Source organism: Haliotis rubra, unplaced genomic scaffold (assembly GCF_003918875.1).
Source record: "Haliotis rubra isolate DU_JTF1 unplaced genomic scaffold, ASM391887v1 Scf125, whole genome shotgun sequence".
NCBI classification, from domain to species: Eukaryota; Metazoa; Mollusca; class Gastropoda; order Lepetellida; family Haliotidae; genus Haliotis; species Haliotis rubra.
The window spans coordinates 1666829-1693072 of NW_025765170.1; the positions used below are offsets into that span (position 1 = coordinate 1666829).

Below are 26244 nucleotides of genomic sequence, written 5' to 3' on the forward strand. Positions count from 1 at the left end.
TCTTATGAGATGAATGAGATGACAAAGGAGTAAGTAGATAATCCGAAAGATTGTGTTCTTCATAATAAAAATAAGGTGAGATCCATAAATTCTCACCTTTTATCTGTAAAGTGAAGTCTTCAAAACTTTGTGTAGCGACAGAGAGCACTGAGAATGGGAAATGTTTCTTATTTATCACTCAGTAAGATTTGCAAATGTTTACTGTGGAATTGATCTAAAAATGTATTAAATCCTTCATCCAAATCAATATTGAAATGATGGGAAAGACTTTTCATATATTTTTTTTGTTTTGTAGTAAATTTTATCATCACTGTATGATGAAACTGGGGAAGTTTTGGAAACTTTTGTGTCAATATATGTTACCATTTTACAAAAATTGTCTTTTTTGTGTGTTTGCTACATAAGCAAAATCCCACTGGAAACGGTTATGTACAAAATTGTAATTTACCTCCATCAAATGTACTAATTCCTAAAGAGACTGCAGAGACCAGCATATTGATAAAGTACCTCTCCCCCACCCCATACTCTCTCCCCACCCCTACTGACCCTCTACCCCCTCCTCTTTTAACAAAACAGTGAGTGAGTGAGTTTAGTTTTACACCGCTGTAAGCAATATTCCATCAATATCATGGAAGGGGACATCAGAAATGGGTTTCACACATTGTGCCCATGTGGGGAATTGAATTCAATTTCTTTGACATGTTTAAAAACAAATCTATTACTGATTATTCAAATATGGAGACAATTATATATAGAGAGAGTCAACTGAACAGCAACATGTGTGGCATATATAGTACCTATCAAAAGTTTAGACTCACTTAAAGCAAATACCATGCATGTGAACAGCTGCGTTTTAGTATAAAGTTTTGTTAAGAATTCGCTAATATTCACTGAGCTTCATCATTTATTGAACTCATGACAATAATTTTTCAACATTACGAATTTGTTTTGCAGTACATCAGTTCATGTGTAAACAGTACCTTTAAACAGTATGGAATAATTTGAAAATCTAGTTTAGAACAGTTGACTGAAGTAAGTGGCTACATTTACACTAGTGAGTCTAAACTTTTGATGAGTAGCATATTTTGTGCATTTACTTTGTACATAATCTAACTCTAAGTATACAGTTTGACAATGTCAAACTTCACATTGTCATACAAATTCGATCTCGAACATCAACAAGCGTTCCTTCTCGGAGAGGGGAATTAGAATTTGATCTTGTGTGCGGAATATAAAATGTTTATATCCTACAGGAGACCACAAACTGTATTGAATTTTGGAGAATTTCATCACTGGCCATTGCAGTTTCTAGTGTTGCTCACAGTTGGAGACAAAATTAAACCTAGAGGCAGTGGTCACAAATGTTTCTTTCATGCCTTGGAATGTTGAGATTTGGTTAATATAGTTCATAATTCATGTTCTATATTGAACCAAATATTACAGAAGATATTTTTAGTATTTTATCCCAGACAGAATATTGGAGGTTTTTCGCCAGTCTGAGATGTTGGTAGTTTATGATGTTATTGAACAAGGAAGGTGATCGATGGAATAATACGATTTTGTTATCATTGATTCCTTTAACTAATCGTTATAACCATCTAATCATAATTTAAATTATAATGGCTTTTATGTCTTTGATTAGGCACTAACAGAATTGTTAGTTTAACCTAATTGACAATGATGAAACATTTTAATTTCTATATTTGGTTCTGATAGAACAGTGTGACAAAAATATCTGTTGCCATTAGGATTTGACTGACTGACTGACTGAGTTTGGTTTTACGCCGCTTTTAGCAATATTCCAGCAACATCACGGCGGGGGACACCAGAAATGGGCTTCACACATTGTGCCCATGTGGGGATTCGAACCCGGGTCTTCGGCGTGACGAGCCAATGCTTTAACCATTAGGCTACCCCACCGCCCCCATTAGGATTTGAAACCATAAAGATTTCAATGAGGGTTATCAAATGTTATATTTCAGGTTATTGATAAATGTGAAAAGCTGATGCAAAATATTTTATATGCATTGTGCATGGGGACACACAGTGCTCTCATAGAGTTCTTGAATATATTTTTGGTGAGTGAGTTTAGTTTTACTCCGCACTCAGCAATATTCCAACTATATGGCAGCAGTCTGTAAATAATCGAGTCTGGACCAGACAATCCAGTGATCAACAACATGAGTATCAATCATTGCAATTGGGATATGATGACACGTGTCAACCAAGTCAGCGAGCCTGACCACCTGATCCTGTTAGTCGCCCCGTTTGACACTTGAATATATTTTAAAATATGGCCATTAAACAATGTTGTTGATTTTCCCCATTTTTGGCCATTAAACAATGTTGTTGAATTTTGACCCATTGAGGGTTTAAACAGATCAGAACAGGATAGTCTAACTAATCATTTTAACAATTAGACAACAGGTATTACACACACAAGTATTTTTTAGCAATCAGGCATTTGAAGTACTTATACCGTAAACTATGTTTATAAAGAACACACTTATAATGACTGACAGACTGGTCCCAGCTGCTTGCTGTACATCTTGGTCCAAATCCACATAATACATTATAACAAACTAAACTTAGTGGTCCCTTCGAGTTCATTAAAACCTGGGCAGTGGGGTAGCCTTGTAGTTAAAGCATTAACTGGTCACGCCAAAGACCCGGGTTCGATTCCCCATATGGGTACGATGTGTGAAGCCCATTTCTGGTGTACCCCTTCTTGACACTGCTGGAATATTGCTGAAAGTGGCATTCAACTCACTCACTCACTCACTCACTCACTCACTCACTCACTCACTCACTCACTCACTCACTCACTCACTCACTCACTCACTCTCACTCACTCACTCACTCACTCACTCACTCACTCACTCACTCACTCACTCACTCACTCACTCCATAGCAGCATTAATGTGTGACCACCAAGTCTAAATAAACAATCCGTGGGATCTTCAAATGTTCGAGTTCTAAAATTTTCCATCATTTCTTAACCACCTTGATTCAGAAGTTTTAATGTTACAACAGAAAATTCATGCATCACTCAAAAGTTATTTCAGTCATACTACCATCTATGTGCAGATGTCATGAAGTTTAGAAATGACAGGGTGTGAAAATTGTCAACAGCAATATAATGGCGCAAATTATGTTACATGCTCTCATGGTCAGTCATAATAACTCAAGGTATCACATCAGAATGAAATATCTGATTTTAATGAGAATGTATCAGAAACTCATTTACATTGGATTAAGAATCTCTATAATGAACTCCCAGAAATATTTTGTGTATCCATTTATAGCCCACACGGTATCTAGAATAGTTCCATAAGATGTTGCCCATCCTAATCTTACAAGGAGGGTCCAATTTAGGGGCAATAACTATGATTTCATAATCTTTAAGCGGGATGATTGGCACTCTGGGATGTGTGCAAGATACTTCGTTTAAATTTGGCCAATTTTTATCCTCACATCAAACAGACTGGACCTCATATGATAGGTATTGATCTTAGACAGAATTCTTCAGAGATGTAAAATTCTACTCAGATCATGAAAATGTCAATTCCAACTTATGGAATATCGTTCTAAAAGCTATATTTCCTAGATAATTGAAGGTGGTATTTTATCGATATTTTAACTGACTTGGGGCACATAGTATCTGAAAAATGATGCATCAGCCAAAATTTATTAAACTACATTTTTGTTTTGACATTTTTAGAAGGTGTTTTGAAAGTCTGGTGTGTTATAAATGACAACATATTATCAATGTATATACCGGTATGTGAAAACATAACCCTACTATGAATGAAGAGCTATGTTACTTGTAGATTTAACCATGTTTAATTTAAAGTTTTTGAAGGGCATTTAGAAGTGATACACATAAAAGACTTACAAGATCATACCCGTGAAGGCCGGGTTAGAATTGATCTTCAGTAACCCATGCTTGTCATAAGAGGCGACTAACGGGATCGGGTGGTCAGGCTCGCTGACTTGGTTGACACATGTCATCAGTTCCCAATTGTGCAGATCAATGCTCATGCTGTTGATCACTGGATTGTTTGGTCCAGACTCGATTATTTACAGACTGCCGCCATATAGCTGGAATATTGCTGAGTGCGGCATAAAACTAAACTCACTCACTCACTAACAAGATCAGGTGGTTTGGCTTGCTGACTTTGTTGATCCCAATTGTATATATCAATGCTCATAGTGTCAATCACTAGGTTGCCCAGTCCACCATATAGTTGGAACATTGCTTAGTGCAGCGTTTAGCATCAAGAAACTATTTACTAACAGTTGACTAGTAAACAATGCCTGAAAGTTATAATAACAAGCCATGTATGAGGAAACCCAACTTGAAGCAATGCATGTTGTTTGTCACAAGGGGCGTCGGGGTAGCCTAGTGGTTAGTGGTTCGCTCGTCATGCCGAAGACCTGGGTTCTATTCCCCACATGGGTACAACATGTGAAGCCCATTTCTGGTGTCCCCAGTCATGATATTGCTAGAATATTGCTAAAAGAAGCGTAAAACTAAACTCACTCACTCACCACTGTTTGTCACAAGGGTTAGGATCATTGAGAATTCCCAGCAGCGCGAATCTGGGATTCAAACCCAGAACCCCGGTGTTCCAGGATGCTAAATGGGATACCGCCCTGAAAAACATATAAAACCAGAATAACACTATTATTTTTTATCTAATTCTTTACAAGGTCCACTAGTTGCCAAAATTCTAAGATCATAAATCATTTTGTGTTTTGTTCTGTTATTTACCAGCTTGTTTAAACTTATTTAAGATGTGATAAAAAGTCAATATTTTCTCACATTGTAATATGCACATCAATTTTGGAACACATTAATCCCAAAACAAACCTGACAATGTCTGTTTCATTTGTACCTTGCCTCCAGTCTCTTTGCATACTCAAATACTTTTGAAATTCTTTGCATCTAAACTTGAATTGGCATTCATTGACAGTAAAAGTACAGAGACTTGTAAATTGTTAAGCACAGAAGCATGGCTGTGAGTTCTAATTAAGTCCTTGTCTGACTGTATCTATAAGCCTGTAAATAAACACAGGTTCATATTTTAAGACGAGGCCCTAACTGATTGCCCACATTTGTTACTGATCTTTGAGAACACAAATTACTGACTGGGCAAATGCTATATATGTGTGATTGTGCAGATCTATAGAGTATTCTGTCATTACGCGAGTGTATTTTAGGATGGTAAATTACAAGCATTAGGAATTAACATTTATATTTAGCAGGCCACAAAACATTTTTACCTAATAATTACCCATTCAGACAATATCCCATAATCACTGGTGTGATAACCTCGTTATCATCTAATGTCTTTTTTTGTTTTACTTTGCTTTCACGAACATCCATCTACACAATTGGGATATGATTCCATGCTTAAACCAAGTCAGCGAGCCTGAGCACCCGATCCCGTTAGTCGCCTCTTACAACAAGCATTGGTTGCTGAAGACCAATTCTAACCAATGGCTCCTTTCACGAAGCAACCTTTACTAAGGTTAGCCTTAACTCCCATTCTTTAACATTGCACTAAGGTTACCTTTGTGGCTTACGATCACCTTAGTGCTTTGTGAAAGGAGGCTCAGATCTTAATAGATGATATCATTTGTAAATACTGTTGATGAAAACATTGTTTGCCTTAATATACCCTGATACACTCAGACTGATGAATCAATCCGGCAGAGACACAGTAGGTATCTTTCCTACAGAGTAATATCCCTTCTTATTGATTTCATTTGAATGTATTCTAAATGTATCTAAAAAAAGTATGGTCTTGCGTAGAGAATGAAAATTATGCTTGACGTCAAGGGATTCTGTCAAATTCTGTGACATTTCAATTAAAAGTAGACTGGCCTACATTTTAAATTCCCAAATGACGTCATATCCTGAAAAATAATAATCACTGAATTTACATAAAGCCAAAGAGCTTACAAGTTCCTCTTGTAGTTAGGACCAAAGTTATCTTCAAGGGGTAAAAGCTTTTCTGAAGTATATCATCGTCTGTCAACCATGGTTAAAAATGTTTTATATTTCTATTATTGTATTTCTATTAGGTCAGTCCACTTAGAATCAGATCCAAGTTTCAAGAAGGTGTCACTTCTGTCTATTTCTGAGTGCCATGACACATCAATAGCTGAAAGTCCTGATAAACACCTTGGTTATTTCACTTTGGGAAAAAGAGATCAGGTCCTGACATCAATGGCTTCCCTTGAAAGTTCACAGTTGGCAGTTATGGCAATTTAAATAAATTCAAAACAGGTCCTTGTTTCAGATGTATTGTTTGAAATGCTAAATGAAGAATTTGAAAAGTTACAAAATATCTAAATTATATTTTTTTAAAATGGATATTCTGCCTTTGTTGTTTTAAGTAGTGGAATGCTGCCAATCATGGTGCTTTGGGGTGAAGACTGGCTGTTTGGGATCAACATTTCAATTTTCAGTGGGGGCTGGGGTTGTTGGTGAGGGATGGAGGGGTGAATGTTCTAGGAATATTGTTTTAGTATCCACTGACCCAGTAATTGATAGTTTTCAGTGGAAATGAAACCAAAAGCTGTGAAATGAAAATAAGCTTTGGTTGGTTGGTTGGTTGGTTGATTGGTTGTCATAATCAAACATACTGTGAACATGAAACCATTGATTGACTGATTCCAGCTATATGACGATGGTCTGTAAATAATCGAGTCTGGACCAGACAATGCAGTGATCAACAGCATAAGCATTGATCTATGCAATTGGGAACCGATGACATGTGTCAACCAAGTCAGCGAGCCTGACCACCCGTTACCGTTAGTCGCATCAATCAATCAATCAATCAATCAGTCTTAATCCTTTACGAGGTGAATGAGCTGATGAGGAGTAAGTAGATACTCTTGTTGATAAAGAAGGTGACATCCAAACATTCTCACCTTTTGTCTATAAAGAGATGTCCGCAAAACTTTGTGTAGCGACCGCCGTCATGTAGCTGGAATATTGCTGAGTCCGGCGGCGTCATTCATTCATTCATTCATTCATTCATTCATTCATTCATTCAGTCAGTCAGTCAGTCAGTCAGTCAGTCAGTCAGTCATTCAATGTTCACAGAAAGTTTGATTATGAATCAGTTGACAGGGAGGTACTTTTTTTCAGAATGTGTCTACAAATCTACTGTTTTTCTTCACCCAATGGCCAAATATTAAACTGGTGCCTTTAATCTTTGACAGAATTTATTATAATTTTAATTATTGTCCGATATCCCCTGACTCATATCACTGAGGAAAAGGACCTGACGAATTCTTGACCCTGGTTCCAATTTATGTGTTTTGATAGCTCAGTAACTACTCTTGTACAGGGACAAATAGATTACATAGTCCTCTCATCACTCTTATAGGATTTGCTGTAATGATCAGATGATTTGTGCTCTCTAATTTGTGAGAGCCAAGAGATTTGTCATCCTCCCGTGATGCTTGTTGCTTTAAACAGAGAATGTGTTTAGTGAGAGCAAAACAATTATACAGTTGTGCCTCTCAATAACACTACGTAGATGTAGTCAAATCATTGGCTCCCATAGAAGTCCTGATGTTTCTCATGTGATTAAATGTATTTTGTGAGAGTGCGGAGATGACCTAATGAAATGAATGTTCAGTCAGCTGTGTACAGTTTGTTTTATTTGTTAAAAACATATGTCCCATTGGGATCTGACTCCTGACATCGTCAACTGAACTTCAATTGTTAAACAACCATTTGCCATATTGATGTTTCATGTGTTGACATCATCATTTGTTGTTTGAGTAAATAAATGAGATCAGCACTGTGAAATTTCAAGAGTAGTTTTAAGGGTCAAGTCATCGTCGTCATCATCATCATCATCATCATCATCATCATCATCATCATCATCATCATCATCATCATCATCATCATCATCATCATCATCATCATTAAGAATCATCATCATCGATCATCATCTATCATCATCATCATCAAAGAAGAGAATCATCATCATCATCATCATCATCATCATCATCGTTGTTATTGTCATCATTTCATCATCATCATCATCATCATCATCATCATCATCATCATCATCATCATCATCATCAAGAAGAGAAGGATATCACTTCTACATGCCATCATCATCATCATCATCATCATCATCATCATCAACAAGAGAAGGATATCACTTCTAAATGCCATTCAAAGACATCATCATCATCATCAATATCATCAGTATCATCATCGTTGTTATTGTCATCATCTCAGTTGTCATCATCATCATCATCATCATCACATATTGGTTGAAACTATGCTATGACCACATTCAGGAGAAGTGAGTGCTGAAACCACACTGGGTATAAAAGTGCAGGTTGCAGGTTTGCATAACAATAATAAGATAAGAGCAAACGACAAGCCAAGGGCACTGCGGAGATCAAGAAGGGTGATAAATGGAAAATCAAAGACCACCATCACCCACAGCATAGTCATCCCATGAGGCACTCTGAGGAGTTTGTGGAAGGAGAATGTAAAGCTGAAGGGATTTCTGCTGGAAGCAGGAGGCATTGTAGGTCTTCCCAAGAAGAAGACAAGATGGCAAATCATCAGACTCCCAAGAAGGCATGCGCACTGTTGTGTGGTTTACACAGTCCTGACATGACAAGATACCCATCTTTGGTGAAATCATGAGGTGTCCACGATTTCAAGGATATTCATGGACCAGACGATCTATTCAAGGCCAGTGCTGGCTATGGTGTTTTCTTCTTTAGTGTAATAAAATCAAGTTATTCACAGTTACTTTGGATGCCAGTCTGCCAACCTGGAAGAAACTAATTCTGATTTGGATGGACTACAAGTCTCGATCCACAAAACATTCGTAGCACTACAACATTTGTAAACGATGATAAACTATAAAGTCATGACAGGTCGTAATGTTAGAAATGTTTTGTGAATTGGGACCCTGACTTGGAAGATGTCAACAATTGAAAAGAAACTGACCTATATTTCCAGATACTGCCTGACAGAGCTGTGACAATGCCTGAAGACAAACATACGATACAGACCTTGATTAAACATGATCTGCAAACTGTATTATACCTTGATTAAACATGATCTGCAAACTGTATTATACCTTGATATAAAAAACATGATCTGCAACATGATCGCATTATACCTTGAGTAAACTGAAACTGTAAACATGATCTGCAAACTACATTATGCTTTGAGTAAACATGATCTGCAAACTGCATTATACCTTGAGTAAACATGATCTGCAAACTGCATTATACCTTGAGTAAACATGATCTGCAAACTACATTATGCCTTGAGTAAACATGATCTGCAAACTGCATTATACCTTGAGTAAACATGATCTGCAAACTGCATTATACCTTGAGTAAACATGATCTGCAAACTACATTATGCCTTGAGTAAACATGATCTGCAAACTGCATTATACCTTGAGTAAACATGATCTGCAAACTGCATTATACCTTGAGTAAACATGATCTGCAAACTGCATTATACCTTTACTCATACACATCATTACAATATTTGCTCTGTGAATGAATGGATTTTTCTTCTGCCAAGTTGGTAGTATTTTGTCCTAGTAACACTGCCACTGAGACAAGCAGAACACCATCTCTGTTGCCTATTTGGATGATCATTGGGTATAGCTTACCCTGTTGAATAGTGAGTGAGTGAGTATGGTTCTACGCCGTTTTCAGCAATATTCCAGCAATATTGTGGTGGGGAATACCAGAAATGGGCGTATCTACGTGTTGACAGTTCCAACAAAATCTTGTGGAGTCACCAAGAATTGTCTTCACATGATGTAACGGAACCATGGTTTTGTATGCTTGATATTCTTGAATAGGGTCCTTGGATTCACTTTTGCCAGAAATAATTTGTTCTAAAAGAAATACTGGAAAAAAAATAATTTCCTATTGGATTTAAAATATTTTATTTAAAAAGAAATAGAGTATTCTTTCATGGCCTAACGGTGATAAATTTTGGTGGCACCCCACACCCCTACTCCTTTTGCTGTCATTCTTTCATGCCCATTTTGACAAAATCTGTACCTCCTCTGTATAAATATGCCTGTATCTTTACTTGTGGATATCCTGAAAATATGGCTTCACTGAAGTAGTTATGCCGACTGCTTTTAGTTATTTCAATTTTGTAGTGTATACAACAAGCTCCAGTTAAGATTGCTATGAATGTGGTAATGTGGTACCAGGTTACAATAAAAAAAGCACTTAACTGATAGACTGACTGAGTTTAGTTTTACGCCGCTTTTAGCAATATTCCAGCAATATCACGGCGGGGGACACCAGAAATGGGCTTAACACATTGTGCCCATGTGGGGAATCGAACCCGGGTCTTCGGTGTGACGAGCCAACGCTTTAACCACTAGGCTACCCCACAGCCCCCTTAACTGATAGAACACTGCACAGCACTACCTCCATTAAAAACTGTTTTTGTTGTAAAATGGGATTCAATTAACTTTTGTCTGATATGTAACACCTTATGTGTGACGATTTGACTTTTAGCAAGTGATTCTCAGCTGCACAGTGTCATTGGTAAAAGATAAAATATAGAACTGTCTGACATTTGACTGTTGAAGTTGCACAGTGTAACAAAAAACATGATTCTCAATAACTGAGAGTATCACATCCTCTTTATATAATCATGGGTATCAATTATGAATCTCAGGTTTGCAATGAAACATAATGTTAAACCTCCTTTAATGGCAGCTATTCATAAAATAATACTAATAATAAGTCATCTTCTATAGCACACAGTTTCCAAACACCAAGTGATTGCTCACGGCTTAATCAGAATCTGATTCTTATTACCCCGGATAACGCATAAAATGTGCCTTAATACATGTAATATTTAAATATGATGTCATTACAATGCTCTCTATCATAAATATCAGACCATATATGCATTGTTACCTAAACAATTCACTAAGTATCTAACTGGAACAATGTTTGAATGTACCAACGTAATCAAACATTAATGCTCCCACTGTATCTTCTCTCTCTCTCTTCCTTTCTCTTCCTCTCTCTTTTCTCTCTCTCTCTCTCTCTCTCTCTCTCTCTCTCTCTCTCTCTCTCTCTCTCATCTCTCCTTATCTCTCTCTGATGTTCATTTAAATAAATTTCTATATACTGTACTTCTTATGACTTGTTCTATCTGGGAAAGCTACCATATATGTCGGAACATGACCCTATAAGTATATTTAGCTTACATCCATTGGTCACCATTTCTTTGTTACTGAAATGACATCACCATCCCTTGCATCTCTTCAAAGCAAGAAATATCTCTTGCTCATGACCTTGATATCAATAACAAATCCAAATGCCACTTCTGAACTCGAGTCCAGCATTGATCTTCTTTAAAAACAGGACCAATAAATTCTGGGTTAGAATTGGACTTCATAAACCCATGCTTGTTACAAGAGGCAACTAAGGGGATAGGGTGGTCAGACACGCTGACTTGGATGACACATGTCTTCGTATCCCAAATGACCTGAGGAAATCCCGGATAGAATTGATCTTCAGCAACCCTTGCCTGTCGTAAGAGGCGACCAACGACATTGGGTGGTCAGACCTGCTGACTTGGTGGACACATGTCTTCATATCCCAATTATGTAGATTGATACTCATGACGTTGATCACTGGATTGTCTGGTCCAGACTCGATTATTAACTGACCGCCGTTATATAGCTGTGATATATTTTATTTAGAGTGCGGCTTAAAACTAAACTCGCTCACTTACTTTAAAAACCAACTCATGTGAACCATTGATATGCTAATATATCAAATCAGAAGACTGCTATAAATGAACATTTTGTTGGAATATTTGTGTTTGTGAGGATGAAAACAGGTGTTGGCAGTCTTTATGCTGGAAGACATTCCTGCTGTGTTTCTGGTTGGTTTGTTGTTAAATGCCACACTCAGCAATATATGGTGACAGTCTGTAAATAATCGAGTCTGGACCAGACAATCCAATGATCAACAGCAAGAGCATCAATCTACGCAATTCTGATATGATGACATGTGTCAACCAAGTCAGCGAGCCTGACCACCTCCTGTGTTTCTGACAGTACAGTCATGTCAAATTACTAGTTATATTGAATGTGATTGACCTTTACTCAAAATGGACATTTGGTCCAAATTGGCTATTGTAATGAGATGTCAATGAATACACTGGTCAGTCAGGATGCCTAACAAGCTACATCTATGTTCTGTTTGCAGATCTCTTTCAAGGAACTTGACCTGGAGGAGATGTACCATCAGTACAGCATCCAGATCAAACAGTCCCTCATCGTTATGTACCTCGGCCTGGACGTGGCAGTGTCTATCATAATGATCATCATCCATCTAGCACACGGGGACGCACACAAGGTAGGGGAGACAACTCTAAACCAAAAAATGAACTGTCTGAGATTGCTCACTGCATCAGTAACATCAGAAACTTACTACATCAGACCATATTCTATTGACCCGTGAAGATCAGGGGTAGAATAGGTCTTCAGCAACCCATGCTTGCCACAAAAGGCGACTATGCTTGTCGTAAGAGGCAACTAACAGGATCGGGTGGTCAGGTTCCCAATTGCGCAGATCGATGCTCATGTTTTTGATCACTGGATTGTCTGGTCCAGACTCGATTATTTACAGACGCCGCCATATAGCTGGAATATTGCAGCATAGAACTAAACTCACTCACTATTGACAAGCATCTTTAAAAGGAATTTAACTATTATCAAATTACGACTTGCCTGGTTCAAGAAAGATGGACGTCCTCAGATCAGCGATTGGTCAGATTATGTGTACAATATTTTCTTTGAGAGGCATTTTAGAAGTTGTGAAGATGAAGGAAAACTGATTTGTATGGATAGTCAACTTCTTTATTGCAATGAGTCGCGACGTTTGGTTGTAGGTACTAACACCGTTATCAAGCAAGTGATAACGGTGTTAGTACCTACACCAAAACGTCGCACTCATTGCAATAAAGAAGTTGACTATCCATACAAATCAGTTTTCCTATGTGTACAATACACAAACAGCCTTGCTATACTATACCTCTATTAACTAATCTTGCAATTTCATTGGTGGATCTGTGCAATCTGATCAAATGTAGACTGCCAAATAATGTCTTTCATTGACCTCAAATATTGGCTCATCATATGAATATTGACTTGCTTGTTAGAAAACAAGATGGCATCTTGTACTATTTCATGATTTGCAGATAGGCTACTGCAATGAAACAAGGAATGGAAATCTAGACTTGCTTCTTTTAGGGCTTTAGCATTGCAGAAAGGGCTCAGCAGAAGGTTAAAGTAATGCAATTCTGGGACTATGAGACAGACCAAAATGAGACCAAACTTGGAATTACATGGTATGATTGTAAGGCTACCAAGAAGGAAAACAAATACAGGCTAGAAAAAACTATGAAGTATTAACAAAACAAATGAAATAAGATCAATGATCCAGATCAGTACCTCTCCTCCTTCTGTTTCAGAGTCCTTCCCAGACTGCCCAAGTGTCCATACTAGGCTGTGGTGCTCTGTTGAAGGTGTTCCTCATTGTCTTCACCACCCTGAAGAAGATCTACCAGAAACACACCTCCCTCCTTTCAGCTGCTGTGTGGCTCTCCATCCTGTCACTCATGTCCCTCTACTACAGCTTCAGCCCCCGCCGCACCCACGCTGATGACATGCCTGTCATGTTCTATATCACCTTGGTGGGCTATATGGTGCTGCCATTGTCCAAAAAATGGTCGTTTGCAGTTGGATCTCTGTCTTTGGTCCTGGAGCTTGTATTGTCCGGGGTTCTGTCTGGATAGATTAACTCTGCATCTGCCACAACAGGTTGGTAGGACAATGTAGACAGATGGTACTTAGTCTCTGAATGTATATAATTTTGACAGAAACAAATAATTCCATTAAATTGAAAAGGAACCCCAGTGAGATGGGAGATTCAGAATCTGAGGAAATCTAGACTTGCTTCATTTAGGGCTTTAGCATTGCAGAAAGGGCTAGATGGAGGGAAAATAATGTGGTTAAGGGACTGTAAGAAGACTGAGGACAATGCAATAGAGGCAGTTATATTGGAAATCTGTGACCTTGACCTTTATGATTCCAGTAGTTGTCATGGGAACAATATTCAAAGTATTGTCTGCCTGTAAATATTGTATACCTATACTATGCATTAGTAACTTGTTGTTACATACAGCACATTATATTTTAGATTTTTTGTGAATTAAAAGAACAAAATACATCTGACTGCTCCGTATTTTGCAATTTCATCCTCAGCTCGTTGCTAATGCTGTGATGCTTCTCTGTGCCAATCTGGTTGGTCTTTACCACAAGTCACTGTCCGATTTGGCTCACCGACGAGCGTTCCTTGATGCCAGGAACTCTGTGGAGTCAAGCATCAAACTGGAAAGGGAGAAGAAACAGCAGGTGAGGAGCTCTAGTGACATCAGCAGAGGACCAATCTCTGTGTTATGTTATGTCAGGGTTAGAGCATCTTCATTACCAACATAGGGCCAATCTGTCATGTTGTGTCAGGGTTAGAGCATCTTCATTACCAACATAGGGCCAATCTGTCATGTTGTGTCAGGATTTGGACATCTTCATTACCAACATAGGGCCAATCTGTCATGTTGTGTCAGGGTTAGAGCATCTTCATTACCAACATAGGGCCAATCCGTCATGTTGTGTCAGGGTTAGAGCATCTTCATTACCAACATAGGGCCAATCTGTCATGTTGTGTCAGGATTTGAACATCTGCAGCACCAATAGAGGGCCAATCTCTTTGTCAGTTTTTTAACTAGAAAAATACTTTTAAGCGAAAGACTTTAACATCAGATGGTATCACAAAGCCTCTTGAAATTCTTGAATAGTTTGAATGCTATTTATATTATTCCTATAATGTGATTCCTATTCTTCCAGGAATCAGTTCATTTACATTCGCTCTGAAATTAAGTAACACTGAATTCTCTTGAAATGAGAAGACCTTGCAGTAAATGTAAGAGGTAACTTATTTTTTTATTTTTGTCCTGGAGTTCATTTTGCTTTAGTTGGTACAAGAATTTGCCAATTTTCTTGCTCCTGGAATAGTTGAGATGCTGATGTTTGTGGTCCTTAGGAGGAGCTTCTCATCAGCTGTATCCCCAGCAACCTGATGAACCAGATGAAGGAGGATCTCCAGAAGCAGATGATGAGCAAGGCACCCAAACCCTCCCCCTTCCAGGACCTGTATGTGCAGCACTACACAGATGTCAGGTGAGTCCCTCACTACACTGATGTCAGGTGAGTCCCTCACTACCCTGATGTCAGGTGAGTCCCTCACTACCCTGATGTCAGGTGAGTCTGTCACTACACTGATGTCAGGTGAGTCCCTCACTACACAGATGTCAGGTGAGTCCCTCACTACACTGATGTCAGGTGAGTCCCACACTACACTGATGTCAGGTGAGTCCTGCACTACACTGACACTGATGTCAGGTGAGTCCCTCACTACACTGATGTCAGGTGAGTCCCTCACTACACTGATGTCAGGTGAGTCCCTCACTACACTGATGTCAGGTGAGTCCCTCACTACACTGATGTCAGGTGAGTCCTGTACAACACAGATGTCAGGTGAGTCCCTCACTACACAGATGTCAGGTGAGTCCCTCACTACACTGATGTCAGGTGAGTCACACACTACACTGATGTCAGGTGAGTCCCTCACTACACTGATGTCAGGTGAGTCCCTCACTACACAGATGTCAGGTGAGTCCTTCACTACACTGATGTCAGGTGAGTCCTGTACAACACAGATGTCGGGTGAGTCCTGTACAACACAGATGTCAGTTGAGTCCCTCACTACACAGATGTCAAGTGAGTCCTGTACAACACAGATGTCAGGTGAGTCCCTCACTACACTGATGTCAGGTGAGTCACACACTACACAGATGTCAGGTGAGTCCTGTACAACACAGATATCAGGTGAGTCCCTCACTACACTGATGTCAGGTGAGTCACACACTACACTGATGTCAGGTGAGTCCTGTACAGCACAGCTGTCAGGTGAATCCCTCACTACCCTGATGTCAGGTGAGTCACACACTACAAAGATGTCAGGTGAGTCCCTCACTACACTGATGTCAGGTGAGTCTCTCACTACACTGATGTCAGGTGAGTCACACACTACACTGATGTCAGGTGAGTCCTGTACAACACAGATGTCAGGTGAGTTCCTCACTACACTGATGTCAGGTGAGTCACACACTACACTGATGTCAGGTGAGTCCTGCACTACACTGATGTCAGGTGAGTCACACACTACATTGATGTCAGGTGAGTCCTGTACAGCACAGATGTCAGGTGAGTCCCTCACTACACTGATGTCAGGTGAGTCACACACTACACTGATGTCAGGTGAGTCCTGTACAACACAGATGTCAGGTGAATCCCTCACTACACAGATGTCAAGTGAGTCCCTCACTACACAGATGTCAGGTGTGTCCCACTACACTTATGTCAGGTGAGTCCCTCACTACACTGATGTCAGGTGAGTCACACACTACACTGATGTCCTGTACAACACTGATGTCAGGTGAGTCCAGTACTATACACATATCAGGTGAGTCCAGTACTATACACATATCAGGTGAGTCCTGTACAACACTGATGTCAGGTGAGTCCTGCACTGTACACATATCAGGTGAGTCCAGTACTATACACATATCAGGTGAGTCCAGTACTATACACATATCAGGTGAGTCCAGTACTGTACACATATAGGTGAGTCCAGTACTATACACATATCAGGTGAGTCCAGTACTATACACATATCAGGTGAGTCCAGTACTATACACATATCAGGTGAGTCCAGTACTGTACACATATCAGGTGAGTCCAGTACTATACACATATCAGGTGAGTCCAGTACTGTACACATATCAGGTGAGTCCAGTACTGTACACATACAGGGTGAGTCCAGTACTGTCTCACATATCAGGTGAGTCCAGTACTGTACACATATCAGGTGAGTCCAGTGACTGTATACACATATCAGGTGAGTCCAGTACTATACACATATCAGGTGAGTCAGGTACTGTCAGTATCAGTGACACACTATACATATCAGGTGAGTCCAGTACTATACACATATCAGGTGAGTCCAGTACTATACACATATCAGGTGAGTCCAGTACTATACACATATCAGGTGAGTCCAGTACTGTACTCATATCAGGTGAGTCCAGTACTATACACATATCAGGTGAGTCCAGTACTGTACTCATATCAGGTGAGTCCAGTACTATACACATGTCAGGTGAGTCCAGTACTACACAGAGGTCAGGTGAGTCCTGCTCTACATTCATGTCAGGTGAGTCCTGCACTACAGTGATGTAAGGTGTGTCCTGGACTACACTGATGTCAGGTGAGTCACACACTACACAGATCTCTGTAATCGTAAACCCCATTACACGTCACCTAACCCCTTTACATATTTACCTGCAAGCTATCATAAGGTTTCAAAGTGATGCGAAGCCCAACAACCTCTTTTTAAATAGCTATGTATTTTCAGAATTAAATTCTTAACATTCCATTCCTGAAGAATTTTAATTCTAAAATACTTCAATTTAAAAAACAATGTCCCAAAATCTCATGACTAAATCCCATTAATCTTTCTCACGGAATGTATCCAAAGAGAACCTTTATCTTCAGCAACCCAATTACTTTTCCAGTCAGTCAATAACTATTGGAAATCCTTGAAAGAACCTAATATGTTTTACTCCTGGATTGCACAAACACTACTTCATCACCTTTATTTACAGATGTGCACCACATAAATGACCTGTACCAGCTGACTGGTGTACATATCACCAATATCAGTGTATATATCTATTGTATCAGCTGGCCAGTGTATATATCTATTATGTCTGCTGATGTATATTGCACTACATAACCCAGTAGCACTAATCAGTTTCTGTAACTAGGTCAGTGAAACAATAGATCCACCATGTTCTGCAATGTCACCCCCACCCCCCTCACCCCAGAGGGATGTGGTATCTGTATCTCACCAGCAGCCTCCGAATCATCATTAATTCAATGAAGCAGTTGATTACTGCCACATCTAATTAGGCTATATATATTGCTGCTGTTTCAGGAAGACGTATCCTTTTGAAGTTTATACATTCATTTATGAGTAAATTAACTAGAAACACAGAAAATCACATTATTTGTCAAAATGAATACATATACATTGGTTGAATAGAAGTTCTTTTCACGAAGGAGTTATTGATTCTGTCGACCATACTCCTAATGCCAACGTGATTACTGTAGTGGCATGGTTGATGAGTCTGGAAAAGACAGTGAGGAAGTGCAGGAACTCATTCTTTCAGCAGCATCTAATTCCATGTAGCCTGACGACGTTGCTCTTGATAATAACATGACTATGTAAGGTGGCTTAGAATTAGATCACATGGATTATAGATAGATGGAAATTAGTATTTCCCCTCATATGACTGTGTGTTTAAATACATCATACTGACTACCGGTATGTGTAGGAGTGCTGTTATCATATACTTGTGACAATGACAGTCCTTGTACTTACAGTCCATTTGAGTCAGAAACGGACCGATCGATGAATTACAAATTTTATCATTGTACAAAATTGCCACATAAATATAAATAGTACACATGTTTATCATTTACTAATACCCAACAGCTTTCTTATATTTGAAAATTTTCTGGACTCCACCAAAAAAGTTCTTTAAGAAACTATCATAATTGAAAATGCAAAAGTTGTTATCTGTCGCGGCGGGGTGAAACTGCAGAAACGGAACAGCCAGTCATGGCTGTATACGGACTGTATAAGTTCTTCCATCATCTGTTTATACCATTGGTCGGTGCGATGTTCATGTAGATAATGAATCAGGACACAGTGCTAGTGTAAGGGAAGCTTGTAACAACTGTCAGTTAGGAATTGGTCATTTGTTATAGGGTGTGGGTGCTGTTGGGATTGGCTTGGGGTTGTATCATATTTAGCTGATATTTAGCCTTTCCCACATTTCATGTAACATATTTTCATCGCTGCCCAAAAATATCCTCCTCCTCTTCTTCTTCTTCTCCACATCCTCTTCTTCTCCCCATCCTCCTCCTCTTCTTCTTCTCTCCTACTCTTATCTTCTTCTCCTCATCTTTCTCCTCCACATCCTCTTCTCATCCTTTTTCTTCTTCTCCTCCATCTTTCTTCTCTCCTCTCTCATCTTCTTCTCTCCTCCTCTTATCCTCCTCCTCCTCTTCTTTGTCTCCTCTCTCCTCTCTTCTTTCCTCCTCTCCTTTCTACTCTCTTCTTCTCTCCTCCTCTTATCTCCTCCTCTCTTTTCTCTTCTCCTTCTCTTCCTTTCTTTTCCTGTTCTACTCCTTCTTCTCCTCGAATCTGTAAACAATATTTAGATTTATGACCTTCTTTATCTGAAAAAAAGAAATGTCATTTTTTACTGCCCAACTCCCACATGCAAAAATATATAGTTGGGAATGATTTTGGCAACTCTCCTCTTTTGCTGTGCCCTTTTGTCATGACTCCAACCCTCCCAATAAATTATCACTTTACAAGGCCCTTATCACTATTAGACCCATGAAAATCTGGTCCTGCTAGAATTGGTCTTCAGCAACTCATGCTTGTGAAAAAAGACTTACGCGATCGGGTGGTCAGGCTCGCTGACTTGGTTGACACATGTCATAGTATCCCAATAGCATAGATCGATGCTCTTGATGTTGATCATTGGATTGTCTGGTCCAGATCCAATTATTTACAGACCGCCACCACGTAGCTTGAATATTGCCGAGTGCGGCATTAAACAACAAATAAAAACATCCATATTACACTACCTAATGGATGCATGTAGTTATATATATTCACAGATGATGAAGGAAGGTGGTGTATACATACCAGTGAGGTACTGACGATGCACTTTCTCCTTGCAGTATCCTGTATGCAGACATTGTCAACTTCACACCGCTGGCCTCCGACTGCACAGCAGCTGAACTTGTTAAAATGCTGAATGAGCTGTTTGGCAGATTTGATCAGTTAGCCAAGGTATTGTTCTGTATTTCATTGATTAACTCCAGATTTGAGCAGTATTTCCTCAAAATCTTCAACCACAAAGAGTGAGTGAGGGTTTATGCCGCTTTTAGCAATATCAGGGTATAATGAAACTCCCCAAAATTTCAGTCAGACCACAGGACTGGTTAGATGTAAAACTAGTCAGCTGACCAAAACTTACTTGCCCGCAAAATATCTTCATATACATGTCTAAATTCTAACCCGACCACCAGGCAGGTGAATTTGAGAATCTTGCAGTGTTGAAAATAACCCGTCCCGACTGGATGTGATTCCATTAGCAGCCTGACACCAAACTCTCTTACTGATTTCAGAAGAGCAACTGTATGCGAATCAAGATTCTGGGGGATTGCTACTACTGCGTGTCTGGCATCCCATCCGCTGACAAGGACAACGCTGCCAACTGCGTCCGCATGGGGCTACGCATGATTGAAGCTATCAGGTCATTAGAAATGCTAAAAATAAAATCAAATACGATGTCCAAAGTACTAATGCCGACAACACTAACCTATATAGGGATGGATCAGTGTAGAAAACAAGCTGATAGAAGTCAAATTTTCACTCCACTCTATACACGTGTACAGTGTATACCATACAGAAAATTTGTGAGGATTATCAAACTACTATACAGTGACATCTAAGTCAGGGGGAGGTAACTCTGTCAGTTGGAAGGGCATACCACTAGGGATAGCTATGACTTAGTGTTAAAATTTTCACTTCATTCTGTATGTGTCTGTGGAAACCACAGAATTAGGCAACCATAATCCAGAGGGAATGTTCACGCCTTAATTTGTTAAATCTGTTAATAGGAAGTGCCATTTAGAAAGTGGTCAAATGTGAAACATGTTGCATTTCAGATTACACCTTGTCAGTGAGGTACAGATTCAAGATCTCTTGGGGGTTCAGTCCCATCTCGGATTTGAACCCAGACTCTCAGAATGGTGCAGATTGGGTTGCTGGTTGGATCACTGACTTTGTGTGCTGGCGATTAGGCACCTGACACTGAGAGTGTGGGTTCGAATCCTGGATTGGACTCAACCCAATAGCATACTAGTATCTGTACTTCACCAAGAACGTGTAACCCTAAATTTAACATGTGTTACATAAACTGTGTGTGATGGGATGTGAGCGTAACTCTTATTATGTACGTATGTCTTATACTATGAATCATATTCAAGAACAGTTTGAGGCTGCGATTCAGATATACATGGGTGGTGAGGTAGAATAGAGATTATAAAGTGTTTGCTCGCCACGCTGAAGCCCATGATCTTGCTGGAATGAAAGCAGTAAAAGTATTGTACAGGGTAAAAATGTCAAACCATTGAACTGCACGAAGGTGATGTAAAATCACACCAAGGGAGGAAACTCTTCCAAACCTTTCTGCACAAACAACTATTCTTTCTAATCCTGACTGACTGAGTTTGGTTTTATGCCGCTTTTAGCAATATTCCAGCAACATCACGGCAGGGGACACCAGAAATGGGCTTCACACATTGTACCCATGTGGGGATTTGAACCCGGGTCTTCAGCGTGATGAGCCAACGATTTAACCACTAGGCTAACCCACCCCTTTTAATCCTGAAAAGAAGACACTTTGATTATATCCTCCAACTTTTTGGCATACAGTATAGCAGGTTATTGCAACAACACTAACCACGTACTCAGGATGGACAGTGTGCTAATAATTTCTTTTAGGCCAGACCAATTTTATTTCTTGTTTTATGGATCTGCCAGTCATATTTTTTGAAGAATAAGAAAAAAAAATAATAATAAATTTTCGCTCAAAAAATAAGATCATGATGTTTTTATTGGCCAAAAACTTACAAGAAAATGTTTTTTAGATTAATTTTTTGCACCATACACACTTCATAAATTGCCAAAAGTAAAATACTTCGAATATTTAGAAGGGATATAACTTTGACTGGTGATTTTATTTTTATTTTGTTCCCTCCTGCCTTTAGGTTTTCTGAGTAACAAAAATCGTAAAACAAGAAATAAAATTTCAGTCTGGCCTTATCACTTTATTTCTTGTGGACAGATAGGACATGTTATTGGAATCATATTATAGCTTCCACAAACACAGGACGTTGTTCCACTTCTTTATTCAGGCCTATTACAGTTACACATATTTACAATGCAAAACACTTTACTACTCTGAAATACGGTTGAAAACCATGTAGCCCTATGCCTGAATGATAGCATGTTTTCTGCCTCGGCCAACATCTCTCTCACAACTGCCCGTGGCACGTGATACTTAGTAAATACATGTCAGATACTATACTATATAGTATAAATAGGCTGCACATGATGACCAGAAGGTCACAATTGTTTTGCATTCACTTTTCGTGCATGAGACATATCTTTCGCGTATTAAAGAGATTTACAAGGTATTTTTTCTTCTAATGATGGTAATTTTCCTTACAGGGAAGTGAGGGAGGCGACTGGTGTGAATGTAGACATGCGTATTGGGGTTCATACGGGTACGGTGCTGTGTGGAGTTCTGGGCCGGAGGAAGTGGCAGTATGACGTGTGGTCTGATGACGTCACCATTGCCAAACCACATGGAGTCATCGGGGGTGCCAGGGTAAGGAGACAAACTCACACATAAATGATGTTTTCAAAGAAAACATGAGTCACAAAACAGCATTTTTTAATATAGTTTTTATGTTTTTGCCAAATTTGGGTAGGGCTCTTTAAACCAATAACTGATATTGAACAATGTATAACTGATATACTCTGCAAAGAATGCCCTATCAGCAACTGATTAAATATACAAAGTTTGCAAAATTAGCTAAAATTGCTAGTGAGAAAAAAGGCTGTTTCTTATATGCCATGAGCAGAAAGAAACAAGTGACCAAGGGAGATAACTCTCAACTTTACACAAATCTTGAAAACACAGTCAGTTAGACAAAGGGAGTCAACTCTTACTCGGTTAAAACCTATTTTACATAAAAAGTCCTCTGACAAGAAGCATATTTCTTTTCAAACAATGAGACACGACATGTCAGAAGTTTGTGCCCCAGGTGTCCTGTTAACATTCTGTTCCTCCATCCCCAGGCGTGTTCACATCTCCCAGCAGACCCTGGACAGTCTAGGGGGACAATACGAGGTAGAGCCGGGCAATGCTCACACCAGGAGTCGCTTCATTGCCGACAACAACATGAACACCTTCCTTGTTGTGCCGTTTGAGAGAAGGGTGAGTGATGCTTCCATCCATAATATATACATAAATTAGTTTATCGTATATAATATTACGACTGAATTCTCAGGAATTCTTAAGAAGAAATATCAGTACTTTTAAGGACAAGATAATATTAGTAACATAATTCTTTTACAACACATGTTCATCTTCATTTTTACAATCTGTTTTGGTGCCTGGAAACATAAGTGCCTTTGAATGATGGCAATTGTTGTTGACAGGCGGATGAGGAATTATGGGACAGGGAGAGTTTGGAGGATAGTGTAAGACTGACAACTGTCAACAATGTTTTTCAGTTTTCAATCGATAGTACACAGCACTCTGCCACACAAATTGTTTTCAATCACTTGAGAGACACAAAAATTCACACATTGTAAAAGGGCACATCTTAGTGATCACAGTAATCACTTTTGAAAGATAACCTTCTGACATGTTCACTTTGCTGTGTGGATAATGAAATTAGTTTTATTCAAGCACTGTGGTCTAGTGGATAGTGTTTTGCTGGAAATTGGAATGTGTGTGGTTTGATGCCAGGTGCGTTTGATCCAAAGGGAATATAATGTTGTACTTATGGTTCACCTGTTACTGTCTGAATGGGGCATCCATATTGAACTATTTCTGTTTGTCTGTTGTTTAATGGTGCACTCGGCAATATTCCAGCAATATTCTGCCAGTCTGTAAATAATCGAGTCTGGACAAGCCAATCCAGTGATCAACATCATATGCATCGATCTATGCAAATAGGATATGATAACATGTGTCAACCCAGTCAGCGAGCCTGACAAACCAATCCTGCTAGTCGCCCTTACAACAAGCATGGGTTGCTGAAGACCAATTCTAACTGAGATTTTTATGTGTCATGTTAAACTGTGGCAAAGTACTTTAGTGGAATAGCACCATCAAACCAGAATCACTTTGTACTAGGACAAGTAGGGCACATCACTTTTAATGAAGTGATCTTAATATGAAGTTAAATTCACTTTCACCTCACCTATGTTGCTGCAAAAGTTAGTTTCATTTGTGTCCTGCTGTGCTATTGTTATCACACAATGACCACCCATAACTCATATCTTAACACAGTAAATACGGTAAAGTATATTACAATGAGTGAGTGAGTGAGTTAATATTTAACGTCACATTGGCAATATCTCAGCCATATCGTGACGACGGTTACAATGAACACAAAGGGAGCACTATTAGTTTGTTGTAATCATAGTTCATTATACGTATTTAAAAAAATATATACAAGTGGTTAGAACTAACAAACATGTTATGTCGTTATATAAAGATAGTTTGCTGTAAATAAATTACCCTGCAAGCAATGGTAATTCATTATATATCTCAAGATAAGTTCAACCTTTTGAACAAAGTTTTACTCCTCCACATAAATGTGTGTTTATTGATAAGACAGGAACTGAAACAATTTAAAAAATTATTATTACTATTTCATCAATTACTGAGTAGAAAATTGAACCAATTGTAGCTAGTTACACGATCACCCATGAAAGCATGTAATAAATTTCTGAATTAACAAATTCATTTTAATATCTGATTATAACCACCAATGTAAAGATACTGACTGTGAAATGGTTTTATAACATCAGCTGATTTTTCAGCCAAGGAGACAGAAGCTGGCGAGGACAAGATTTGAACACACGATGCGAGCCTCGTTGAAAGTTACCAAATACTTGGAAACCTGGGGAATAGACAAACCCTTCGCCAACCTCCAGTCTACGTCCATGGTGTCTCGCGTCCTCAGTCTCACTGTAAGTATTGCATCTACACCACCAAATGGACGCAGAAACTGCGGGGGAAACATACTCATGTTTGATGATGGTTACTAAGGAAACCAGCCATGTTATACCAAAAGACGTTAAAATATGGTACTTGTTGGTCCCTGCCTGGCGCTCAGCATTAATTGGTACAACAAGGACTGGTCGGCTCGGAGTCAGTATAATGTGTCTGAGTGGGGTATTCATGCTAGTACACGCAGCTGTACATACACGCACATGTGCGTCGTCATATGAGCGAAATATTCTTAAGTACGATGTTAAACCCCATTTCACCTCACCTCACTTACTAAGGAAAGAAACTTGAAATGAGTATTCGCCAGTGATGTGTTTCATATCAATATCATTGTTTGGTTTTAGACCTTATATTTTCAGTGTTTTGGCAACTGTTCTCTGCTTAATAAAAGATAGATAAAGGTTTTTGTTCAAAGCAAATTTTTAAATGTGTACTTTCATTCAGTTTAGTTGAGTTATTGACACTGAAATGTGTAGCTAAGATCAAATAGGACAAGGTTAAAGTTCTGTTAATTTTTTTTGCCTTTATAATATTCGAAAGCTATTAACAATATTTCATAGAGAGGCATTAGGTGTCTGTCGTTTATTCAGTGTTCAAGGTAAGCCTTCAATACTCATTTGATTGAAATGAATAGGTTTGTTTTACTGTTGCTATGGTATTTTGTGATGTAACTGAAAGAGCGGCAAAGGCAGCATAAAAGCAAACATGCTAATGATGAGGTTTATTATGAGAGTGGTTTATAAGTCAATGTTTGTCTTATTTTCAACAGAGTCTGGCCTTAGTGGATACAAACTTCATCATTAATTCAAGTGGACTGGATCAAAGGTATATCAGGAATAGAGCTTGACCCATTGTTTGTGCCAAAATATTTCTATAATTCCACACCTTTTTGGCACTATCATGGATCATTAATGACAAAACTTGCCTGAAAAAGGTATTCTCATTAAAAATGACAGTTTCATAATCATTGTGAGGATTAGATTTCTTGAAATAACATAAATAAATTCAAAAGTGAGTCATTTTATTTCCCAGACATGAACTTCTTTTAACTGTTGATACATTTGATTTCTTGAAAACACATCAAGGGAGATAACTCTTGT

General features: G+C 38.9%; 1 protein-coding gene across 1 annotated transcript in view; it reads left to right on the forward strand.

The window, feature by feature from the left end:
- LOC124266340 (adenylate cyclase type 2-like) overlaps positions 1–26244 on the forward strand; it is a 101673-nt gene that overhangs the window by 59732 nt on the left and 15697 nt on the right. The window contains 11 exon segments of the mRNA XM_046701142.1: positions 12268–12417; positions 13535–13843; positions 14328–14477; positions 15166–15302; positions 20004–20115; positions 20454–20581; positions 22564–22693; positions 22695–22723; positions 23197–23335; positions 24955–25104; positions 25914–25969. Of these exon segments, the coding sequence (XP_046557098.1) occupies positions 12268–12417; positions 13535–13843; positions 14328–14477; positions 15166–15302; positions 20004–20115; positions 20454–20581; positions 22564–22693; positions 22695–22723; positions 23197–23335; positions 24955–25104; positions 25914–25969 (1490 nt within the window).